Source organism: Ambystoma mexicanum, chromosome 5p (assembly GCF_040938575.1).
Source record: "Ambystoma mexicanum isolate Mex_15411 chromosome 5p, UKY_AmexF1_1, whole genome shotgun sequence".
Classification (NCBI taxonomy): domain Eukaryota; kingdom Metazoa; phylum Chordata; class Amphibia; order Caudata; family Ambystomatidae; genus Ambystoma; species Ambystoma mexicanum.
The window spans coordinates 975,809,172-975,831,491 of NC_090930.1; the positions used below are offsets into that span (position 1 = coordinate 975,809,172).

The 22,320-nt window shown below is 52.1% G+C and overlaps 1 protein-coding gene across 1 annotated transcript in view; it reads right to left on the bottom strand.

Moving 5' to 3' along the window:
- Positions 1-2,535: 2,535 nt before the first annotated feature.
- LOC138480608 (enoyl-CoA delta isomerase 2-like) overlaps positions 2,536-22,320 on the bottom strand; it is a 260,827-nt gene continuing 241,042 nt past the window's right edge. Inside the window, exon 5 of the mRNA XM_069612311.1 lies at positions 2,536-2,819. Coding sequence (XP_069468412.1) covers positions 2,664-2,819 — 156 coding nt within the window. The 3' untranslated portion in view covers positions 2,536-2,663. The remainder of the gene's footprint in view (positions 2,820-22,320) is intronic.

Below are 22,320 nucleotides of genomic sequence, written 5' to 3' on the forward strand. Positions count from 1 at the left end.
CTTCAATGTGTGGTATTCTCTCTTTGGTTTCATGCATGTCACAATGTGTGTTTTCTCAATCACATGCACCCATTGTGTGGGTGTGACGGAAATATGTTGATGTGCATACTTGCCATTTGGGATGTATCATGTGATTGGGATTTCATTGCGGGGTGGATGTCATACCTGGTTGTGTGTTTGGACTGGGGTGGCGTGGGGTGTGATTTGGGTGGCCATAAGGCCCATGATTGTGGATCGTCATGAGGTGTTGGGGGGGGGACATGAGTCGGGGCTTGCTGGCAGGTGCCTGCACTGCTGGGTGGGTGAGTGGGTGGGGGGGACATGAGTCAGGGCCTGCTGGCAGGTGCCCGTCACTGCTGGGTGGGTGGGGGGACATGAGTCGGGGCCTGCTGGCAGGTGCCTGTCACTGCTGGGTGGGTGGGTGGAAGAGTGGGTGGGGGACATGAGTCGGGGCCTGCTGGCAGCTACCTGTCACTGCTGGGTGGGTGAGTGGGTGGGGGGACATGAGTCGGGGCCTGCTGGCAGGTGCCTGTCACTGCTGGGTGGGTGGGTCATAGGACATGAGTCAGAGCCTGCTGGCAGGTGCCTGTCACTGCTGGGTGTGTGGGGGGACATGAGTCGGGGGCCTGCTGGCAGGTGCCTGTCACTGCTGGGTGGGTGAGTGGGTGGGGGGACATGACTCGGGGCCTGCTGACAGGTGCCTGTCACTGCTGGGTGGGTGGGGGTACAGGGGGACATGTGTCGGTGCTCACTTGTGCATGGTGACATGTGGGCTGGCTGGGGGGCATGGCCAGGGTGGATGGGCTGCCTGTGGGGCATGGCCTGGGGTGCAGGGTAGTCCCTTTGTTGTGGGCTGCCTGCAGAGCCTGAGGAGGGGGGAGAGGGCACACCTGGGAGGACACACACTGCCAATTCGCGTTGGGGCACACCAGGAATACATGTACCCCTCCAGTGGCAGTGAAAACGCATGTAAAACTCCCCGCACAACCCCCGAAATACACATACCCCATTCACACAAGGCCTATCGCGTGTGATTCTCCAACGCACCCCGAAATACACGTACCCCGCTCGCACAAGGCCTATCACGTGTGATCCTCCCCGCGCACCCCCGAAATACACGTTCCCCGCTAGCCCAAGGCCTATCGCGTGTGATACTTCATGCGCACCCCCGAAATACATGTACCCCGCTAGCCCAAGGCCTATCGCGTGTGATACTTCATGCGCACCCCCGAAATACATGTAACCCGCTAGCCCAAGGCCTATCGCGTGTGATACTTCATGCGCACCCCTGAAATACACGTACCCCGCTAGCACAAGGCCTATCTCGTGTGATACTTCATGCGCACCCCTCGGAATACATGTACCCCGCTAGCCCAAGCCCTATCGCGTGTGATACTTCATGCGCACCCCCGAAATACATGTACCCCGCTAGCCCAAGGCCTATCGCGTGTGATACTTCATGCGCACCCCTGAAATACACGTACCCCGCTAGCACAAGGCCTATCGCGTGTGATACTTCACGCACACCCCCAAAATACACGTACCCCGCTCGCACAAGGCCTATCGCATGTGATACTTCATGCGCACCCCCAAAATACACATACCCCGCTCGCACAAGGCCTATCGCGTTTGATTCTCCCCGCGCACCCCCGAAATACACGTACCCCGCTAGCCCAAGGCCTATCGCATGTGATACTTCACGCGTACCCCTGAAATACATGTACCCCGCAAGCACAAGGCCTATCACGTGTGATACTTCACGCGCACCCCTGAAATACACGTACCCTGCTCGCACAAGGCCTATCACGTGTGATACTTCACGCGCACCCCCGAAATACACGTACCCCACTAGCACAAGGCCTATCATGTGTGATACTTCATGCGCACCCCCAAAATACACGTACCCCGCTCGCACAAGGCCTATCGCGTGTGATTCTCCCCGCACACCTCTCGGAATACACATACCTCGCTCGCACAAGGCCTATCACGTGTGTTTCTCCCTGCGTACCCCTCGGAATACACGTACCCCGCTCGCACAACGCCTATCGCTTGTGAAACTTCCCGCGCACCCCCCAAATGCACTGTCCTGGCCCTGTGAACTGGTGCAGGGTTAGCGTAGCCCTTTGCACTGCATTGGGGATTTCAATGCCTTATCCTTGCGCAAGGGGCGTTCTTGGGGGCGTAACTGCCGCTGCGGGATGTTCTCTGCGCCATCGCTCAAAATGGCTTTGATATTCCATGAATACGCGGCGCACCAGAATGCTGTTTAGCGCACACGGCTGGCACACGCTGGCGCACGCTAGCTCTCTGCGCTGCTCACGTGCACTGCCTCTGCGCTGAAATCTATGAATTACCTTGTACATGTTAACTATTTTCACCACTAACCAAATGACTTTGCTTACAAAGTTGCACTTCGAGACATCAATTTATTTGTGGTATATACACAGAGTTGATGTTGTTATATTATAGGCAGGTGTTTAAGTAAGGAAGGAATCTTATGCAGTACTGCTAAGGGAAAAGCATGCTGTGGGAATTTGCTTAGTCGTTCATGGAGGAAGAGTTATTGAACACTGACAACCTTGGGTGAGATAGCAGACAGATTGTAAAGGGCAGTGTTGGAACACATGCAATGCTTTCACTTCTTGATGTAGCTCTGATGGAGATCACAGTTTCGACCTCTTCTGAAAGTAGTTCTGGAGGGCGTTCAGGAATTCTCCTGAGTACATTCTTCCTGTGATGCACTCATACTCCCGGGAATTTGCTGTGTGAAGATTCTCCTTTATCGCTCCCCGAATCAGCTGCTTTGAAAGCGCCAGAGACTAAAAGAAAAAGTAGAGTGAGAAATGGGAACTCTAATTAGTTTTTGACACCCCGGTTTATGGTTCTAAGATATACACTCCAACAGAAAGAACAATGCTAATTCTGCTGGCATTGAGCTCGTACACGAACATTGAAATACATTAATACACGTTAACGCTAACAAAGAAGAAAAAAGAGTGAATAGTAATGTATAATGATATCAGATGATATTGATTGTGATGATCATTGATTTTCTTTATCTTCTCCAATTGTGTTTCCATTTTGTTGGTGTGTGAATGTGTGTAATAATAATATAACTAGTCATATAAGTGTCATTTGTTATATTGTATGCAACTTACGTGATGGGATATGTCAAACTACAAATGTTAAGTCATAATATAAAATATCCTTAATAAAAAAATATATATATTTCAACATTTTGAGTCAATATAAATAATAAAAACTCATTGATACAGGTAGTTTTAGTTGTGCCTCTTTCTACAGAAACAGGATTAGGTATAGGTGTCAGGTCCTGCGTGGGGTGCAGACGTACAGTACAGCCATGAAGGCATTGGTCATTTTGTATACGAGGTCACAACTAAGACATTATTAAATATAAAAAGCTTGAGCTCTTTCTTTAATTAAGCCATCTTATTTCTTTTATCAGGACCCACCTTCTTAGGACATGCAAATAAGTTCACAGAATAACTGTCAAGTGGGCAACCCAGAATTTGCCACCTTTGTGGCAAAGCATGGCTAACACATGAAAGAAGCATGGGTGTTCAGTAGCATGGTACTGGTTAACATGGTAACTGGAAATGCTCAGGCATGAATTTGCTGCATCCGAAAATGTTATTTTCTGTGTCCTTGGGCTCTTTAAACCAATGCATGGGTGTTTTTAAACTAGTCTCCCAATCAAAAGTCTTGTTGGAAAGCATATGCTTTCATCCTGTACTGGCATTGTGATCCTTCCCTTGCCTGCTCACCCCGCCAGTCTATGTGCCAACTCCCTCCCATCTAGGGTTGCCAGATTTGGGCTACTTCCCACACAGTTGGGTTACTCAAAAACCATTTGTGCAGGGAATTATGGGATTGCTTGGGTTGTTATTTTCTTGGGCCACTTGGCACGGCAGAGTATTTGGAAAAAAGTTGTTTGTTCATATATAGCCAGAGGTGGAAGAGTAAAACAATAAGTACGTTCAAAGTGTGCATCTTTACTTTAAAGGCTCACACAAAGTGTCTTGGGCACATTTTATTTCAAAATTTAGAATCCGATTGGCGACTCGGATGATTATATACAGTCTATTTCCCAAGTCACAGCCTGGCCGAGACACACACACAATGTTGTGACTCTGCAGCCGCCACCTTAACGGCCTTGCAAACACATTTTAGGGGTAATTCATGGAATGATTGTGCACCGAAATGTGTGGCGCAAGCGTGAAAAAGCCAGTGCACGCAAGCGATTCATGGAAGGCTCTGCGCGTGGCTTTCCCGGGAGCTGCGCCAAATCCGCTGCGCCAAATCCGCGCTTACCTTACACGTCACTGCGGCTTTCCAAACGCTGTGCACGACATACACAGTGAAAATGCACAACTTCTAGCGCACACACCTACAAAGGGGGCAGAAAACACAGAATGGGAACAACACGTGAAAATGTGGGTGTAACGGGGAAAATACCACTGGAAAATACACGCATTGCCTACACGCTCGCAAACAACAGGTATTCATGAAATCGACTAGGGAAAACCTGTGCATGCCAAAAGACACACACACGCACAAATACGTCCGCCACACGAAAGCAGGCAGAAGCGCCCCCGTGCAGTATAAATGTGTGCGCAAACAACAAACAAGCATATACAGCTACGATGAGATGAATGTCCCATTTCTCGCAGCAGTGATCGTGGGACACCAAAGGAGGAGGAGAATAGCCAGGCCCCGCATTATTTGCCCAGGACCAAGCCTTTTTGGGATGCCTGATGACCAGGTCTATGGCAGGTATAGGTTTCCACCACATATCATCCTAGACCTGGTCGCTGAGTGGGAGGAGGACCTCACATCATCCACCTTGTGCTCCCAAGCACTGGCCCTTTGGCATAGGTGCTCAATGTCCTGCATTTTTTGTCCACTGGGTCATTTCAGCAGACAACTGCCATAGTCGGGGGCATCTCTCAGCCCAGGCAGTCACGCTGCCTACACCAGATGTCGGCAATCATGACTGCGCGCCCCACAGTCCACAGGCACATATACATCCCACGAACACCCGCAGAAAGGCAGGCCGTGGTTCAGGACTTCTACAGGGTGGCACACTTCCCCAAAGTGCTCAGTGCCATAGATTGCACCCATGTGGCCCTACGTCTACCTAGGGCCACTGAACATCTACCGCAACCGGAAGCACTAGCATTCCATCAATGTGCAGGTTGTATGCGATGCCAAGGGAATCATCACCTCTGTCTATGCAAACTATCCAGGGTCCACCCGTGACAGTTTCATATACAGAATGTCCGCCCTGAGCCAGGACCTGGAAGTTGGGAAGCATGGGAACACATGGCTCATTGGTGAGTACAAATGCCTGTGCACATGCATGCATGTCACACACAGACAAATAAACCAGCCCAACTAATGACAACCATGATCACCTCCCTGGGGGACAGTGCCTACCCTCTGACCACCTACATGATGACGCTAATACGGAACCCCACCACATCACCCCAGGTAAGAAACAACGCAGCCCATATTGCAACCAGGGCCATAGTGGAGCACACATTCGGAGCGCTCAAGTCACGCTTCCGCTCCCTTGACCGCTCCGGCGGCCAGCTACACCCCAAGTAGTGTGCAGGATCATTGTGGAAGCATGTGTCCTGCACAACGTTGCAACATGGCAGGGCATACCGGTGGACATGGTGGTGCCCCCACATACTCAACCACACGCACAAGTGCTGCGCATGAGGGGAAAGGGCACTTGGCAAGGCAGCCCGTACCCAGCTTGTGGCCACATTCTTCACCTAAACTCCAACCCCTGCGGAGTGCACACAGGCCTGGCACATACCAGGTGACAATGAATGATGACAAAGGGACAGTCAACTGTCACATCCTTACCACCCTGAGAATGTGTTCATGGAAGTGCTACATTGTGTGCATCTCTAGCTACTTAAACATAACCAATCCTGTGTGATCAAAAGGAACACATGCAAGGTGCATATCCCACCACCCCTCTGGGGCTTGAAAATACTGGTATGTCACCTAAACCCTCCCAACCCCTATGACCCCGTCCGCCACACCCTGCCATGACATGCAATGGCAAAACAGCAAACCAAATGCACAACACATGACACAATCGTCATGAAGTGCCACATGAGAAATGTAAACAGGCATGAGAAAATTACACCTGACATGGAATCTCATGAAATGACAGACCAAAACCTCCCACCCATAAAAAGTCTGGCACAAATGCATGCCACCAGCGGTACAAGCCACAAAAGTCAAAATGCTGGTTGCCATGCACTTCGGGCAATAGAAATTTGACAATAGAAACACTGTGTGCTGCGTGTGTCCCCTGCAACATACCGCTCACCAGACAGCCTAGTGAGTGTGCTTTGCGTTGGTGAAACCCCTTGAGTATCATGAAAAATAAGTACAATCAACCAAAAGTACCATGTGATGCATGTACACGATCAAGGAATTGAAAGTGATCATGCACTGCAGGGACTCAGCATACCTGAGAAGGCAATCTGGGTGCATGTATGTGCATGTTGTTTCCGTTGTTGGTGTGGGGGTGTGCTGTCTAAGTGTTTGTGTCAGTAGGGACATGCACTGAATACATGCATGTGAAATGAAGTGCCCCTCAGTGTTCTGTACACAGCACATGTGAACATTGCCCTTGTGGACCCCCCAGTGTGTTAAACCTCACCAATCCCCTGACACCTCAAAAGCAAACCCAACACAGGATCATCCATTGACCAGCCGAACACATAATGTACAGAGTACCCCACATCGACAATGTCAGGCAGGGACCAATACTGTAGCCCAAGTGTCCCATTGTGACATTGTCACCACACGGACCCCTCCCATCACCAGTGTGTGTTGCACAGCCAAAGGGTGCACGGTACCCCCTACAGCAGGAAATGCATCAAAAACATAGATAGGTAAGTCATAAAAAACATCACAAGCTACATGATGAAATTCACAGTCCACAAAATACTCACCAAAATGAAGTGCAGACATGCATTGGAGAAACCATCCGGAATCCCCACTAGGGGTATATACACAAGTAGGAATGCAGACTGGCCACAGATATGATGGAAGCCCAATGCCCCTGTGTAAGATGCTGTTACACACAGCCATCCTTGCGAGCCCATGGAAAGGGGAAGCAGGAGTGGCATATGTGTCAGGACCCCAAGCCACAAACACACACATGAGACAAGTCTGTATGGGCCCAGCTGGAACACACAGTGGATGCTTTCAAATGCCACAAAGCACCACACTGTCACATGAATGCACAATAGACAAACAATAATAGAAAAAAGAATGCCCACATACGACCTGGGGGGACAGGGGCCACCCAGGAGGGGGGAGGTAGAGGGTGCACCTCAGCACCCACATGTGTTGATGTTGAGATAAAAAAAATCCTCCATCGGCTCAACGCCTGCACGGCCCGACCTGTGTGAGAGATAAGTCGTTATTGTTGTCACCCTCTGGATGTAAATCAGAAGGTGGACATGGCACAGTTGCCTGACCATGCCTTTCTGCAGCAAGCCCCTCCACAGCAGCAAGCATGCAGGTCTGGTAAGCCCGGTCCTACATGGCTATGGCACGTAGGTCTGCATGCAGCACATCAAGTGATACACGTGCTTCCTCCTGCAAGATCTCAAGTGTATGACGGAGTTCTGCCTGCATGGCCTCACATGCACCTCCCGGCTTGCATGGAGTTCAGCCGAGATGGTGTTTTCAAGCTGCTCCATCCTCTCTTCTGACCGCGTCCTCTGGGTCATCATGAGCACACCCAGAGTAGATCTGAGGAATTGGTGTTCTTCCCTCAGGGCCTCCCTCTGCCTGAGCAGTAAGTGCTTCAGGCAGAGCCACTATTTCAGCCCGGCGTGCCCTGTCGGAGGCTGCCATGCCCAAGCTGAGTGAGCGGCACGTGGACCATGTTGCCTGCTGCTGGAGCTCCAGCTGCCTCTCAGAGGGGAGGATGGAACGGGCCACACTTTCCATGCCTTGAGCCATCATCTCAACTGCTCCCCTCTGTTGCTGTGCACTGGCATACATGGCATGCTCCCACTCAGTGGTCCCTGGTGGTGCACAGCCACCGTGTTGCCAGACACTACACCTGCTGGGCCCAAGGAGCTGTGGTCCTTGCTGGGTTGGCACTGCCCGCGGCTGCAGGACTGCATCCCTCCGTCGACCTGATGCTCCAGGAACATGAGCAACTGGTGTGGAGTGTGACCCTGCAACCGTAACCACCACAGGCAGACATTCCAACACTGCCTGGCCCCTTGAGGGCACTACCCTCAATGCAGGTGACGTGGACAGAAGATCATCCACTGCAGGATCACTCACCAGCCACGACACGTCATGATGCACATCCAATTCAACATTGTGGTCAGAGAGTCCATCAGAGCTTGACTAATAGTCAGCCCTGGACACGATGGTCTGGAGCAACAATGGGTTTTCATGGTTTACAACCCCACGACCACCACTGGTGCTAGGTTGTTGACGTAAACCCACCACCGTGTCTGGAATCACATCCTCATCCTCTGCTCCAGTGCCTCATCACATGTAACGTAAACAAAAGAAACATGAGCACACATGTCAGCAGCACATACCACACACAGACATCACAACATCGACAGCCAACACATGAAGCAGACATGTCACACACAACTCAAACTCTGACATGCATCCAGTGGCATTGCAATGCAAGGGTATCCCAAAAGCAGAAATGGATGTGTGTAAAATGTGAAGCTGACACATGTACTGCATGTTGCACATCACCTGCATCACACACAACCTCTGGCAGGCACAGATCCAAGGCAGAAATAAGAGATGGCAACAAAGATGGCATGTAGCATAAGCATGGCGGAACACCCATAAAGCCACAGCTGCAAGTGAAACCAAACACACCATGGCACATGTGATATGCCTGTTGACATGCAGCACTCAACAACCATCACCAATACAGAGTACATGTGTCACAGGATGCACCTACACTAGTGCGTTTCCATAGAGTGAAGGGATGAACATTGGAACATACATGCCAGGTCACTCTGACATAGCAGCATTGCGTAGGTATGTTGAAGGCCGGAACATGGTACAGAAGTGGGTGGGTGCAGTGCATGTGTACCACCTCAACTTCCAACATCAACACGTACGTAGTGATGTCAATGTCTAGACATAGATACAGTGAACCCCCCACCCTTTGGGGCATTGCAGGGAGGCAGTGCATGGCAATGAAAGGTTGACCAGAGAACTGTGCATTGGCAGACAGTGTTGGCATGCATCAATTGCATCTCGTCAGTCAAATGACACTACAGCACATGAGAAGTGGACATTAAGCAGGACACATGAGGAACCATCAGTAGTACACCCATGCTTGCAGAAGCCACGACACCAGTTGAACAGGGGCAGGGGGCCTGTAACAGGGTGAGGCCTGTGCACGATACAGACGAGGAGACCCTAAACTTGTGCGTGATGAGAGAGAGACCCAGAGTGAACATTAAATGGATGACCAAATACCATGACACTTTATTATCCTCGAGACGTACTACGATGATCAGCCAGTCAAGGACCCATACGGGCATACATGGAATGCACATGGAGCCTGAATGGGCACTCATGTCCACAGGGAGCCACTGCCATCTGCACAGTCTGAGTGACACACACTGCACCAAGGACAAAGGATGTACACCACAGTACGTGTTTTGCAGGTTTGCAGAGAGAAGTGTGCATGTACACAGGAACGGGGAACAGGCAATTGCAGTAGTCCAACATGTGACTCACCAGTGCCCTGTTGAAATTGAGCTGCCGGGGGTTTGAGAGTCAAGGAAGCATTCCCCTGAGGAGGACCACCTTGCAGGCTGTCCACACATACATGGCAGTCATGTGATGAGATAGGCCGAGTGCTGAGTGCAACACCACAACAGGCTACATGCAGACATGTGAGTGAACAGGAACGTGTACCGGAGGGGCAGCCGAGTGACTTGCATGTGAGTAGGGTGCATGTGTGGTGATGAGGACAGTCCCTGTGTGCATCACATATCCTGCATGCATCACAACAGGCACGCATCAGTGAAGCATTGCATGACTCGCACATGACAACCATGTATACATAGCATGTAGTGGCAGTCAAGCACAACACATCACACACGTCAAACACACATGCCCTGGACAAAAACGCATCATCACTCAGCAGACGATGCATCATCATCCATCATCTCTCCCACTCCATGGATTAGTTCTGCCTCAATGAACTCTGCAGCGATCTCCTCATGCTGAGTGAGTGCATTCTCCTCTGGTGCTGGCCCACTGCCAGTCACCTGAGTCATGGCATAATTGGAGGCACGCTTTTTGTTTGCACAGCGTCAGTGGTCATTCCAATGCTTGTAGCAGTCTTGAGCTGTGCGCACTTGAAATCCCATGGCAGTCACTCAACGCTAGGCAGGCGTAGTATGGCACTGTGGGCCCACCAGTATATCACTTTCGTGTGCTGACATGTAGCCCAAAAGGAAGTCCAGTTCCTGCTTGTTGAAAGGCTTCTTCCTCAACGTGCCAGAGCCGTGTCTGGGGTCCCAGCCTCTTGTGCAGAAGCACGCTTCCTCCTCTTGGGCGGTGGTATGGACCCTGAGTGGCCAGTGTTGCCCTGATTAGTAGGGGCAGTGGCACTGGTGGACTGGACCAAGGGAGTGGTTGGCGGAACCAGGATGGAAGGCCTGACTTGAGTTAGTGGCTGCTGGGTGCTGTTGCCAGGACCCAGCGCCATATCTGCCGCAGTGCCAAGGTCTTTGACCAACAGTCCTGGCTGGCAGACTGCCCATGCAGTTACAACCACCTGGCTGCTTGGGGCAGCAGATGTCACCACTGCTCCAGAAACATGTGCCTCGGTCACAGCAACCCTGTACACACGTGGCCTGTGCTTCCTGACCACCTGGAATTCTGCCTGGGAGTCCTTAGGTTCCAACGCATCATGCGCTGGCCGACCCCGAGCCTGGGTGGTGGTCGCCACAGCTGCACCTGCAGCTACCACTACCGGTGGGCCTGTCATAGCAGATGTAACTAACTGTCGGGTCATATGGGCGCCTGGGTCGTATGCAACAGCTGCAGCTCCCGGAGCCGCAGTGGGTGGTGGCATCGCTGCACCAGCACGTGGCTGGACATCCTGCCCCAATGGTGCACCCCTGTCTCTTTGTTACGCTCATCTGGTCTCTGCGGAGGTGTTGGGGCACATTTGCAGCCCTCACTGAACTTGAATCACCCCCTTCATGCCTCTCCCTCAGTAGAAAAGCTATGAGCGGTGGTACGTGGTGATACTGCTCCTGCGTGGAGATAAGAATGTGTGAGTGCGCCAATCTGTGATTGTTGTACCTCTCGAACCCTTCACCCCAAAGTACGGTTTCTGTGAGCATACGCCGGCCCATAAAGCTCACCTTTGAATTATGGAGTATAAGCTCTCCGTCCTGCTACTTCTGGCAGGGGCGCGTCGAATGGGATCTAGTTCCTTCACTGAAACCCTGATAAGCATTAGGCCAGTCCAGCTGCGACTATGCTTCTTATGATTGGTAAGTCTTGCCTGAGCTCATGCTGTTTGTTCTCTTTAATGTGTTTATATGTTGCTCCCATTTATGCCCGCAATATTTGTCTCTCTTCTGTTTTCTTCCCTTAGATGGAAATGTGGCCTAAATATAGCTGCGAGACGCGGCCGGATGGAAGATGGATGCTACCGTAATGTTCCACAGTACCTTAAACTGACTGTTTTTCCGATGTGTAACCTTGTCTTCTGTTTTCCCTTGCAGGCGCTGCTGTCGACGATGGAGCGTATCGTGCTGCAGTGCCAAGATGAAGATTTCTGCGTTCCGGAAAGTATAAAGATGAATACTTGGTTCGCTGAAGAGATGTAAAAGTTGGTAAGTATGCTGGCAGGAAGCAGGATGTCCAGGAAGCAGGATCTTCAAAGGTAAGTCTGACCTCAGGCGATGGTGAGCGTTACGCTGCTTGCAAGTGCAGAATAATGCAAAGCGTCTGTCTTGAGGATCGGGGCAGCTTATATAGCTGAGATCCTGGGCACGCCCATTAGGGCTGGCTTACAGCCACACCCTGCCACTCCTAGAGAGTGACTATGTGCGAAGGCAATCCATTAGCAGCCACACTCAAGAATACACTGGGGCTGCTTAATGGATGGAATGTTCAGGTTAATGCATCCTGCTTAATGGATGGAATGTTCAAGGTTAATGCATCTGAAGTGCTAGTCTTTTGGTGTTAAATGAATGTTCTTGTTTAATTTTGTCCATGAGCCTGGCGCCAAAGGTGCCAAGACCGTGTCCACCCAGGTCTCCTGTGCATGCAACCCCTGCATGTCTGTGCCCCTGACTTTATAACCATGACACTCTTCCCCCTCTGTGGCCACCCTGGACTCTCTGTAACTCCTGGTCACCCCGACCATGTCCCCGACCACACACAACACTGGGAGGACGCCCAACTTTGCCGCTCTTTACCTTTGGTGGCCTCCCAACCATGGCACAGATGGTATATTGCCAAGGGGAGGTGCACTCAACAATTGTCCTGGGCAATTGGGGTGAAGGGGGCAGGGTGCGTGATGTTAGACGCACCCCTGTGCTCCTGCAAGGCTGTCTGTGACCCCTGGTGATAAATGACGGGTCACACAATGCTCAGGCACCCCAAAAAATAATAAATGTGCACGTAACCCCCGGTAGCCCACTTGCATGGAATAATCCTCCCACAGTAAACTGTGGCACCCGGGGACACAAAAAGTGCATACGTTTGGAACACGCAGGCGACCATGATCTCGGAAACGGGTACGCGATGCACAGGGGTAACCATAGTGGTAAAAATAGCGTGCGCGACTCACCGTCTGCCTTGTGTGGAAAAGAAAAACACACTCGCTTGTGCGTGTAGGCAACACCCCTGCCAAAAGAAGAAGTACGAACTCTATCTGCTGTGAAGTAATCGTGTGTGAAACCACAAGAGGAGTAAACACACGCTCGGTCTTCACGAAAACCACGTACAGCGAACTGCTTACCCGCAGGACTTTTAACCCCTGCCGAAGGCAACACCCATGCGCGTAACGTCAATCTCACATGGACGTGCTGTTTTTGCACGTGCGGATTCACTCTGCATGAAGCTGGCCACGCGACAACACATGAAAGACCACGCTCCTGCCCAGAAGGACATTTAGCTGCCCCCCAGATCACCAGGGAGCCTCCTACGAGCCATCTGCTTCTGCCTGCCTGCCTGCTGCCAACGTGCCCTGCTATTTGGTGCCTGCACATCAGCCATCGCCAGAGGTCCAGTTGCTGTGACCACCCCTGCTGGAACAGAAAACTCCCGACTGGTGTTCCATCATTCTACAGCCCAGCCCCAGGACCCAGTTGCCCACCCACACCTGCCTCGGGGGTTGACATGTCGGGCCAAACTCCATCTGGGACCAGTGGAGAACCCCCAGCAGAGAGGCATAGGGCTGCCAGCTTCACTGCAAAAGAAGTTGGCATCCTGGTGGATCAAGTCCTGGGGCATTGTGATACCCTCTTCGGACGAGCACGCGCCGACAAGGATGGATGGGAGAGGATCTGGTTGGACATTGTGGGTGCCATCAATGCGGAGGGTGTGACACCCCGCAACTTCAAACACGTCCATAAGCGCTGGGAGGACTTCAAGTCCAGGACCCTCAAGAATGCTCGGCGCCTCTTGGACGCATCAGATGCAGTGGGGCGCCAGGTCCTGGTTACCACTGACCAGATGAGGGTCCTGGAGCGCATTTGCCCAGCACTTCACCTCCAGGTCCTTGAGAGGCAGACCCTTCTGGAGTCGAGCGGTAAGTGTCCATGCGTTCTCATTCGACACAGTGCATGTTGAGGTGTGGCAGGAGTGTGCAGCTTGGACATATGTCTGACATGGCCCATGTATGGATTTGTATGTGCAGGGAAATGACCGTGCTGCATGTGAGTCCAGTCATGTGTGCTGCACATCAATGGTGTATGTGTTCCGATGCATGATGTACAACTGCATGTGAAGATGCACACGTTTGCATGCCTGTGTATGTACTCAGCCATATTTGGGGTGTGACACATGGATGTTCGTCCCACCTTCATGTACATGCACGGTGTACATGTGTGTGTGTCTGTTTGGTATGTGTGTGACTGAGACGCCATGGATGCATGTGACATGGACATCTAGGTACCCGATTGGCAGATGTGACATAGTTGACGATGATTGCACTGTGACAGGAGGTAGAGATGGCCAGATGCATGTCTGTCTGGTGGCGTGTGTGCACATGAATGGCATGCTCCATGATGCTTGTAATGTCATGCCACTCTTAGGATGTTCATGCAGTTCCATGTGAATGGATGCAGATGCCTGTTGCACGTTCCCTGCTTGTTTGTGCAAGTGTGTGGGTTCAATTGACCGGAGTGATGCCTTCTGAGATGTTTGACACTGCCACTCATATATAGTTATGTATAGTGCTATAGTTATGTGTCTAGCAGATCATTGTACAGTGTCCTGATGCCTGTGTTCTGTCTCTCCCTGTCTGCAGCGTCGACTGATGAAGAGGGCAGAGACGGCGCTGTAGAGCCCAGCAGCAGGGATGCCACCACCAGCCGGAGACACAGGCCCTGCCCCCCTCCCAGGCAATAATGTCTTCCGGGAGTGAGGGGACTGGTGCCGCATCCATGGCCGCAGCTGCTGAGGGACCAAGGTTGGATGAGGACTCCTCGGCAGAAGAAGGGGCAGGTGAGCACCCACAAGGGCATACTATGGAAGACGGCATGGAGTCATCCAGGTTGGTGGCGGGTGTGGTTGAAGAGGAAGCTGTATCTGATTCATGCATGGGGCCTGGAGGGGTGGTTCCACTGGTGCAAGTGGTGCAGTCCAGGGGCAGGAGGCAGCACAGGTCGCTGAGGAGGTGCCTGTGTGTAATTCTGTCCCAGATCCTGTGACTGCATCATCCTGCACCAGCAGGGATGCCTCTGTCCAGGCCTGTTCGCAGGTAGAGGATGTGTCTACATCAACTGACCTTCCTCTACCTGTGGACATGGCAATCCGTGACAGGGTTGAGCCTGTCCTAGTCAGTGTCGCATTGCGCACACAGGGGATTTGGGATGTGCGTTGTTCCAGGCAGGACAATGCACATAATTTCGAACACCTGCGTGCCCGCGTCGACTTGCTAGGACAGGTAATTGGCACAGGGTTCCTCCATGTGCTAGCTGCTCTTGCGACCCCCTCCTCATCTGCATACCCTATGCGCCAGTCATTCCCCGTGCTGTCTTCCTGCCCATGTGTCACCTCGGCACCCTGTGGACCTGCCCCATCTACTGCGGCCAGCTGCTGGAAATCAAATCCCTGCCACAGTCGGGAGTCGGAGGACCAGCAGAGGTGGTTACCCCAACAACTGGACCCCTGCCAATGGAGGATGTGTAGGCAGCTCCGAGCAGGGCACGTGCACGGCGGCACCGGGGGATTTCTTTATCCCGGAGGTCGTCGTGGTGGCAGAGGCAGATGGCATTGGGGCAGCAGCAGGCTCGACGTGGGAGGCGTCAGCACTCGGGACCAAAAACATCCCAGGGGCAGGCATCGGCCGACAGGCAGGAGGACCCGGGACTGAGTGTGTCTTCCGTGTGGCAGCGGTTGGGCCAGCATATAGATGCAGAGCAGTGGCGGGCGGAGAGGGCATGGCTCACGATGGTCAGGGCAGAGAACTCCATGCGCTGGGCATTGAGGCGGGCAGCGTTCCTTTAGGAGACTCGCAGGGAGTTGGTGGAGACCATGGCGACGTCCCTGCGATCCCTCCAGGACAGAGCCCAGGCCCACCTCCGGGACATCAACATTGAGTTTGATGATGCCCTGGCCAGAGACATTAACAACAGAAGTGAGCCGTAGGACTAGCCTGCTGCCGTTGTAAATAATTCTTTAGGTATAAGTTTCCTTTTTTTAAAATTTATTTTGGAGTTATTGGACATTGCTCCACCTTTTGTAAATAATTGGATTTTTGATGGACCCTGTGCTTGGATTGTTCATTTTTTTGGGGATCATGGACCCTTGTGGACATTACCTGTACATAGTTGGATGTTCAGTGAATTTCATTTTTACTTTTGCCTTGAGGTAATGAGTCGGGGCCTGCTGGCAGGTTGCTGTCATTGGGGGGCTCTGTTGTGGTGAGGTCTGCCTGCTGGCATGCTCACGTGTGATGGGGGGCTCCGCTGTGGTGTGGGCTGCCTGCTGGCATGTGCACGGGTGATGGGGGCTCTGTTGTGGTTTGGGCTGCCTGCTGGCAAGCGCACGAGTGATGGGGGCTCCATTGTGGTGTGGGCTGCCTGCTGGCATGCTCACAGGTGATGGGGAGCTCTGTTGTGGTGTGGGCTGCCTGCTGGCATGTTCATAGTGATGGGGGGGCTCCGTTGTAGTGTGGGCTGCCTGCTGGCATGCTCATGGGGGACTCCGTTGCGGTGTGGGCTGCCTGCTGGCACGCTCATGGGTGATGGGGGACTCTGTTGTGGTGTGGGCTGCTTGCGAGGTGCGTTCGTGGGTGTTTTGAGCACGTGTGGACTTTTTCACGCAATTTGGCTGGCGCGAGCGGGGTACGCATATTCCGAGGGGTGCGCAAGGGATTTTTACATGCGATTTGGCTGGCGCGAGCGGGGTACGCGTATTCCGAGGGGTGCGTGAGGAGTTTTACATGCAATTTGGCTGACACGAGCGGGGTACACATATTCCGAGGGGTCGCAATGAGTTTTACATGCAATTTGGCTTGCGTGAGAGGGGTGATTTTGCATTTTTGGTGCAATTACGTTTTTTGGGGGCTGTATGCTGGCCCACTGGCCTTTGCGCCATGTTGGGGATTTGTGTGGCTGTTTTTGGCGCAAGGGGCGGGGTTGGGGCGTAACTGCCGCTGCTGGATGGTCGCTACGCCACGGCAGGACATGGATGTTGTAATTTATGAATACGCGGTGCGTGGAAATGGGATTTAGCACATGCGGCTAGTGCACGCTGGCGCACGCTCCCTCTCTGCACCAGCCGCATGCGCTACTTCTGTGCGGGAATCTATGAATTACCCTGTTAATGTGTTAGTAGCAGGACCTTTCTTATGTGAGATAGGACATTTTCAACTGAGAGATCAGGAAATAGCAGCATTTATCTTGAACATCTGTGCCCACTTCAAAATCAGGTAAAGTGAGTAACAGAATAAAGGCCCCTTTTAAATATTTATATACACCCATAAGGTGTGCTAGTTTGGCATGCAAAAAAGGTTTTCTTTTTGTCCATAGTCAAATATTCTTAGCATCATACATAATACGGAGCTGGCAGTTTGTGACAGAAACATCTCCCTAGCCAACTTAGTTTATTACACAACTTCTTTCAGTGTGTGCCTGAAAGTGGTGAACATACACTGGCGTTAAATAGATGATGCTTTAGGCTTTCATTATTTTGCAGTCCTAGAGATGAAAAATAAAGCTACAATGCTATTCTTTTTGATGAACCTGTGTGAGTAGGAGGGGCCGATGACAGCACTCTGGGTGGAAAACACCTGAGCCAAATGGGCAGTACAGTGGATGATCCTTGAGCAATCCAATTAACAATCCAAGGTCAGTAGCCAGAAGAAATACACCAAAGTCCAAAGTTCAAAAATCCGAAATAGCAAACCCAAAGGTCGTAGTACCGGAGGACAACAGTTCAACTTAACAGTAGGGAAGAGCAATCCAATCCGTAGAACGTTCCGTAGTCATGAAATCCAAAAATCCAAAGTGATCAAAAACGCCGTGCAGCACTCTGATGAAGCAGCTGTGAAGCGTTCACTTCGCGTTTCCCTTGCCCTTTTGACTGTGTGAAATGGTCACGTTACACTCGTCACAAGGGAACGTGGAATCGTGTCACGTGACCCTCATTGTGAGGGGAGACAGCCGCCGGCGTAAGGTCACATGACTGGAGGCACTTTGTGTGTTCATGTCGGAGCACCGCCGTAAATTCGTAGAATGTCTCCATGCGCTCGTAGACCAGCGCTGCTTCAGATGTAAGCGCCAAGGTAAATGCCAATGTTAAAAAGGTCGTAGCCTGGATATTGGCTGCCGCAGAGTGTGTGCATGGTGGCGACGGCTGTGGGGAACTTGAGGGGTGACATGTGTGGGACCAGGGGAAAAGGTGTTGGATGCGGGTCTGTGAGGCGTGGCTAATGCGGGCCTGGGAAGTGGTGAGACAGTGGGAGGAGACGTGACAACACCAAAAAGTAGTAATAGAGGTGTTACGACTCTCAAGATCCCATCGAGACACCTTATCCAAACAGTACTTCCTTCCAAAATGTCTGGATTTGCCTGCATTCCTACAAAATATATGCCAGTAACTACCATTCTTCTGCCCACACTTCCAACAATTATGGTTTATCTCTGGATAACTTGTTTCTAATCCAAATGGAGGATAATGCCATATACACAGTAATTAATTGCTTGCCATTTGTTTTTCAGTGAGATCTAGAAGTGGTATAACTTGTGACAAATCATAGTCCACATTTTGTCTTAAATGACTTCTACTAGATCTTTGCCCTACTGTAACCCATTTTCAAAGGATCTTTGTGCTCTGCCAACAATAGAGCCTGGTACAGATTCACTATAAGTCCCTTTAACCCTCTCTTTGTAATTATGAGTTTTGGTCCCTCTGTGGGTTATTTTCCCATTTTGAGTCAGTTAGGGCACCCGTTAGTTGGAAGTATCTAAATATTGGCAGATAGAGGATTTGTAGTTCACCCAGCTAGTCAGAGGATATGCTTCCCATCCATAATTGTCCTGCTTTTTCAAGTCCTGACTCAAACCAGGATTGAAATTTTAGCAGGTCATTGATCTGATCTCTTAGAGGTAGTGCTCAGATACAATGTAAAGATGAGGTCCATGAGGTAAGCCTCCTTGTGCGTTTATCTTCTTTCGAGATGTTACATAAAACTGAGAGGACGGGAGGTTGAATAACTCTCCTGGCTATTTTGGCCTCTAGCACCCATAGCCAGTCACCCAGAGTCACGGGGGCAATACTGAGTTTTTCAGATGCAACAATTGTTTAGTTGTCTGTAGATTCACATGGTCAACCACCACCCTAAAATACAGCTGTAAGTCTGAAAGTCTCACTCTCCCCATTTCCTTGGGGAGAGTAAGTGTATCGTATGCAATTCTTGGTCTTGCCTTCTCCCACTCGAACCTCAGCAAGGCCTTTTGAACCATCTGTATGAACGAATGGGACATATCTACTGGCAACATCTGGGATAAAAACAGAAACTTGGAGGGGGCGTGGCTAACTGCCATGTAGAGCGGACGTATCTCCTGTGAGCTCTGCGCCGATGTGCCATCATAAGCTGTTTTTCATGTATTTCTGCTAACTTTTCAAAGCTGCAACTTGCACCATTCGTCGCCGGATCCCATCAGCAGTCGTTTGATCCGTCTTTCAGACGGTTGGAGACCACCAACGCCGACATACGTCGAGTGTGAAGTGCTGGAGCCGAGAACTAAAATGGCGGCTCTCGCGTCCTGAGTTTCGAGGGACCGGAGCGTGCCTGCACCGCGGAGGATGTCGTCCATCGGAGCCCGCTGGGGAGCCGGAGCAGCCAGCCGGCCTGCACCAGGGTCGGGGGAGAGAGGAGCGGAGCAACTGTGCTCGTAGACAGAGCGAGCCGCCCCCTGGGCATCCATCCAGCAGCGTCCTGCCCATGACCGCGGAGCCCTGACAAGACCTGCGGCTGGCCGGAGCCGCGAAGGTGAGCGGGGCGGGGGGTAACCGGCCCTGGCTCTCTCTTCGGAGCGGAGCGATAGAGAACCTGCGACCGCATATTGCTGGGACCTCGACCCCCCCCCCGCCAACGCGTATCTACGCCTGGGAGTGTCGCTGAAGCTGACCCCACCACCTTGCGCCCTTCAGCCGACACCGAGGGTGGCCCGACGCACTGTACATCCACAAGAGCTGGTGAGCCCACGGGCGGCCATAGCTTACCCGCCCCCCACACGGACTACACCCACAGGACGGGGTGCGGGCACTGCGGAACTCCCCGGGCCTGTCGCCTGCCTCCTCGGATGTACGGAGCCCCACCTTGGCTCCCAGATATCGCCGCCCAAAGGCCCCACTGCTCACTCACCACGGAAAGGGGGTACCAGCCGCTGCAACACGGTGAGGGATCGGAGCATTATCCCCTTCCTTGACTCCTGAAGCGGGCGCTGTCTCCCGCCTCGCTTGGCTGAGGCCTCTCCCCCCTCACACCTTCACTTCGGCCCCGGGCCCTGCAGCAACAGTGCAAGGCACCCCTCCGTGCCTCTGACTAGCGGCCTACCACCTGCACCCTCGGCGTGAGTGGACTGTGTGCTCACAAGATGGCTGGTAAAAACGGCAGGCCCAAGCAACGACAGACCACCATGGACACTTACGCAGCCAGCGAATCTCCGAACCCTGAGAGCACGAATTGTGTGCCCACAGATCTTCAACCGGACCCTACGGCAACGACGATACCCGAACCCACTAACACCCAGCTCCTCGAAGCCATCAGACTTCTCCAAACAACGATGGAGCATAAAATCGATGCCGTTGCCATTGACCTGGGCCTTCTGCGCCAAGATGTCCGCTCCTTGGCCGGCAGGACTGAGGCGCTCGAAACACAGGTCAAAGAAAATACCGAATCCAAAATGCACCTCCTCCGAGACGTAGACGAGCTCCAACAAAGGGTCAAGAACTTGGAAGACAGGGCAGAGGAAGTGGAGGGGAGAGCCCGTCACAACAATATTCGTCTCCTTGGGCTGCCTGAGGGTATTGAGGGCTCCGACCCCACTAACTATATTGAGAACCTCCTGCTGCAGGAGGTGGGAGCTGGCAAACTCTCCCAAGGTTTCTCCATTGAAAGGGCCCACAGATCCCTCGCTAAAAAACCTCCACCGGGCGCTCCACCCAGGCCGGTGATAGCAAAAGTCCTTAACTACAGAGACCGAGAGGTAATCCTAGCCTTTTCCCGAGCAGGTGGCCAAATCAAACGGGACTCCGCCACAATTGCAATCTACCGTGACTACACCTTCCAGGTTCAAATGAACAGAGCCCAGTTTATACACACAAAGGCCAGACTGAAGGCAGCTGGGTTGCGTTACATGCTCCTGTACCCTTCAGGACTTAAAGTGCTGCACAACAACAGGGCACACCTATTCGACACTCCGACACAGGCCAGAGACTGGATGGACGGGCAGCAAATACCTGACATCGAGGAAAGAAAGCGGAAACCTAGATAACGTTTCTCCCGCCATCTCGATAGGAATCATGCAGCCTTCACCCACCGCCAGCGGGTGAATTGAGCCCCCACACAGCTGATTGGATCCTGACATGGAGACACTGGAGTCAAGGTTCACTCCAACCCCTGGGAAATTTCTTTCCTTTTTTTTGGGTGTACATACCCACCCGTAGGGCACCTGGTGACCTATGCACGGTCCTACGGAGCGGAAACGGGATTGTCATAACGAGGGTGACCTCGCTGGGCTAGTTCTATGTTCGGGTTGTTTACAGTTAATGGGGGGGTGGGAAACGGGGAGTTACTGCTACAGTTGGGAACTATAAACGGGAATTACCAAGACCACGGAAGCACTTGTCATGCATTTCTGCACTAATAAGACTCAGAGTCCTGCTGGCCCCACACGTCCGTCTACGCAACACCTATGGCTGACCAAGTAAAGATTGTTACTTGGAACGTTAGAGGCCTGAACAGGTTCGTCAAACAACGACGCGTCCAATCCTACTTGAAGAGATGCAAGATCGGAATCGCCACGCTCCAAGAGACTCACCTTTCTGCAAAAAAGCAAGATGCCCTGGCCAAAACCTGGCGTGGCACCTTAGTGGGTTCCACATACTCCTCCTATGCTAGAGGGGTCCTGATCTGGATTGCCCCCACGGTCCCCTTCAGGCTTACTAGCACTAAATCAGACAACGAGGGGAGAATGGTTGTGGTTTGTGGTTCTATCGAAGGCAAAGAGCTATGCCTAGTCAGCACTTACGCACCCAACCACGACGCAACTACCTTCTTCCACTCCCTCTATACACAGCTCATCCCATATATGGACAGAATTATGATATGGGGGGGCGACCATAACTGAACCCTTGACCCTTTGCTGGACAGATCCGACGACAAACACGACCGCCCCTCCCCTCTGGCCAAAATACTTTCCAAAATAGTCCACCAGTTGCAACTCAGTGATATTTGGAGGGACCAGCACCAGGGGCAACGCGAGTACTCCTTCTTCTCCCCACCACATGCCGTGCATACCATGTTAGATTACATTTTTCTCAGCCAGACACAGC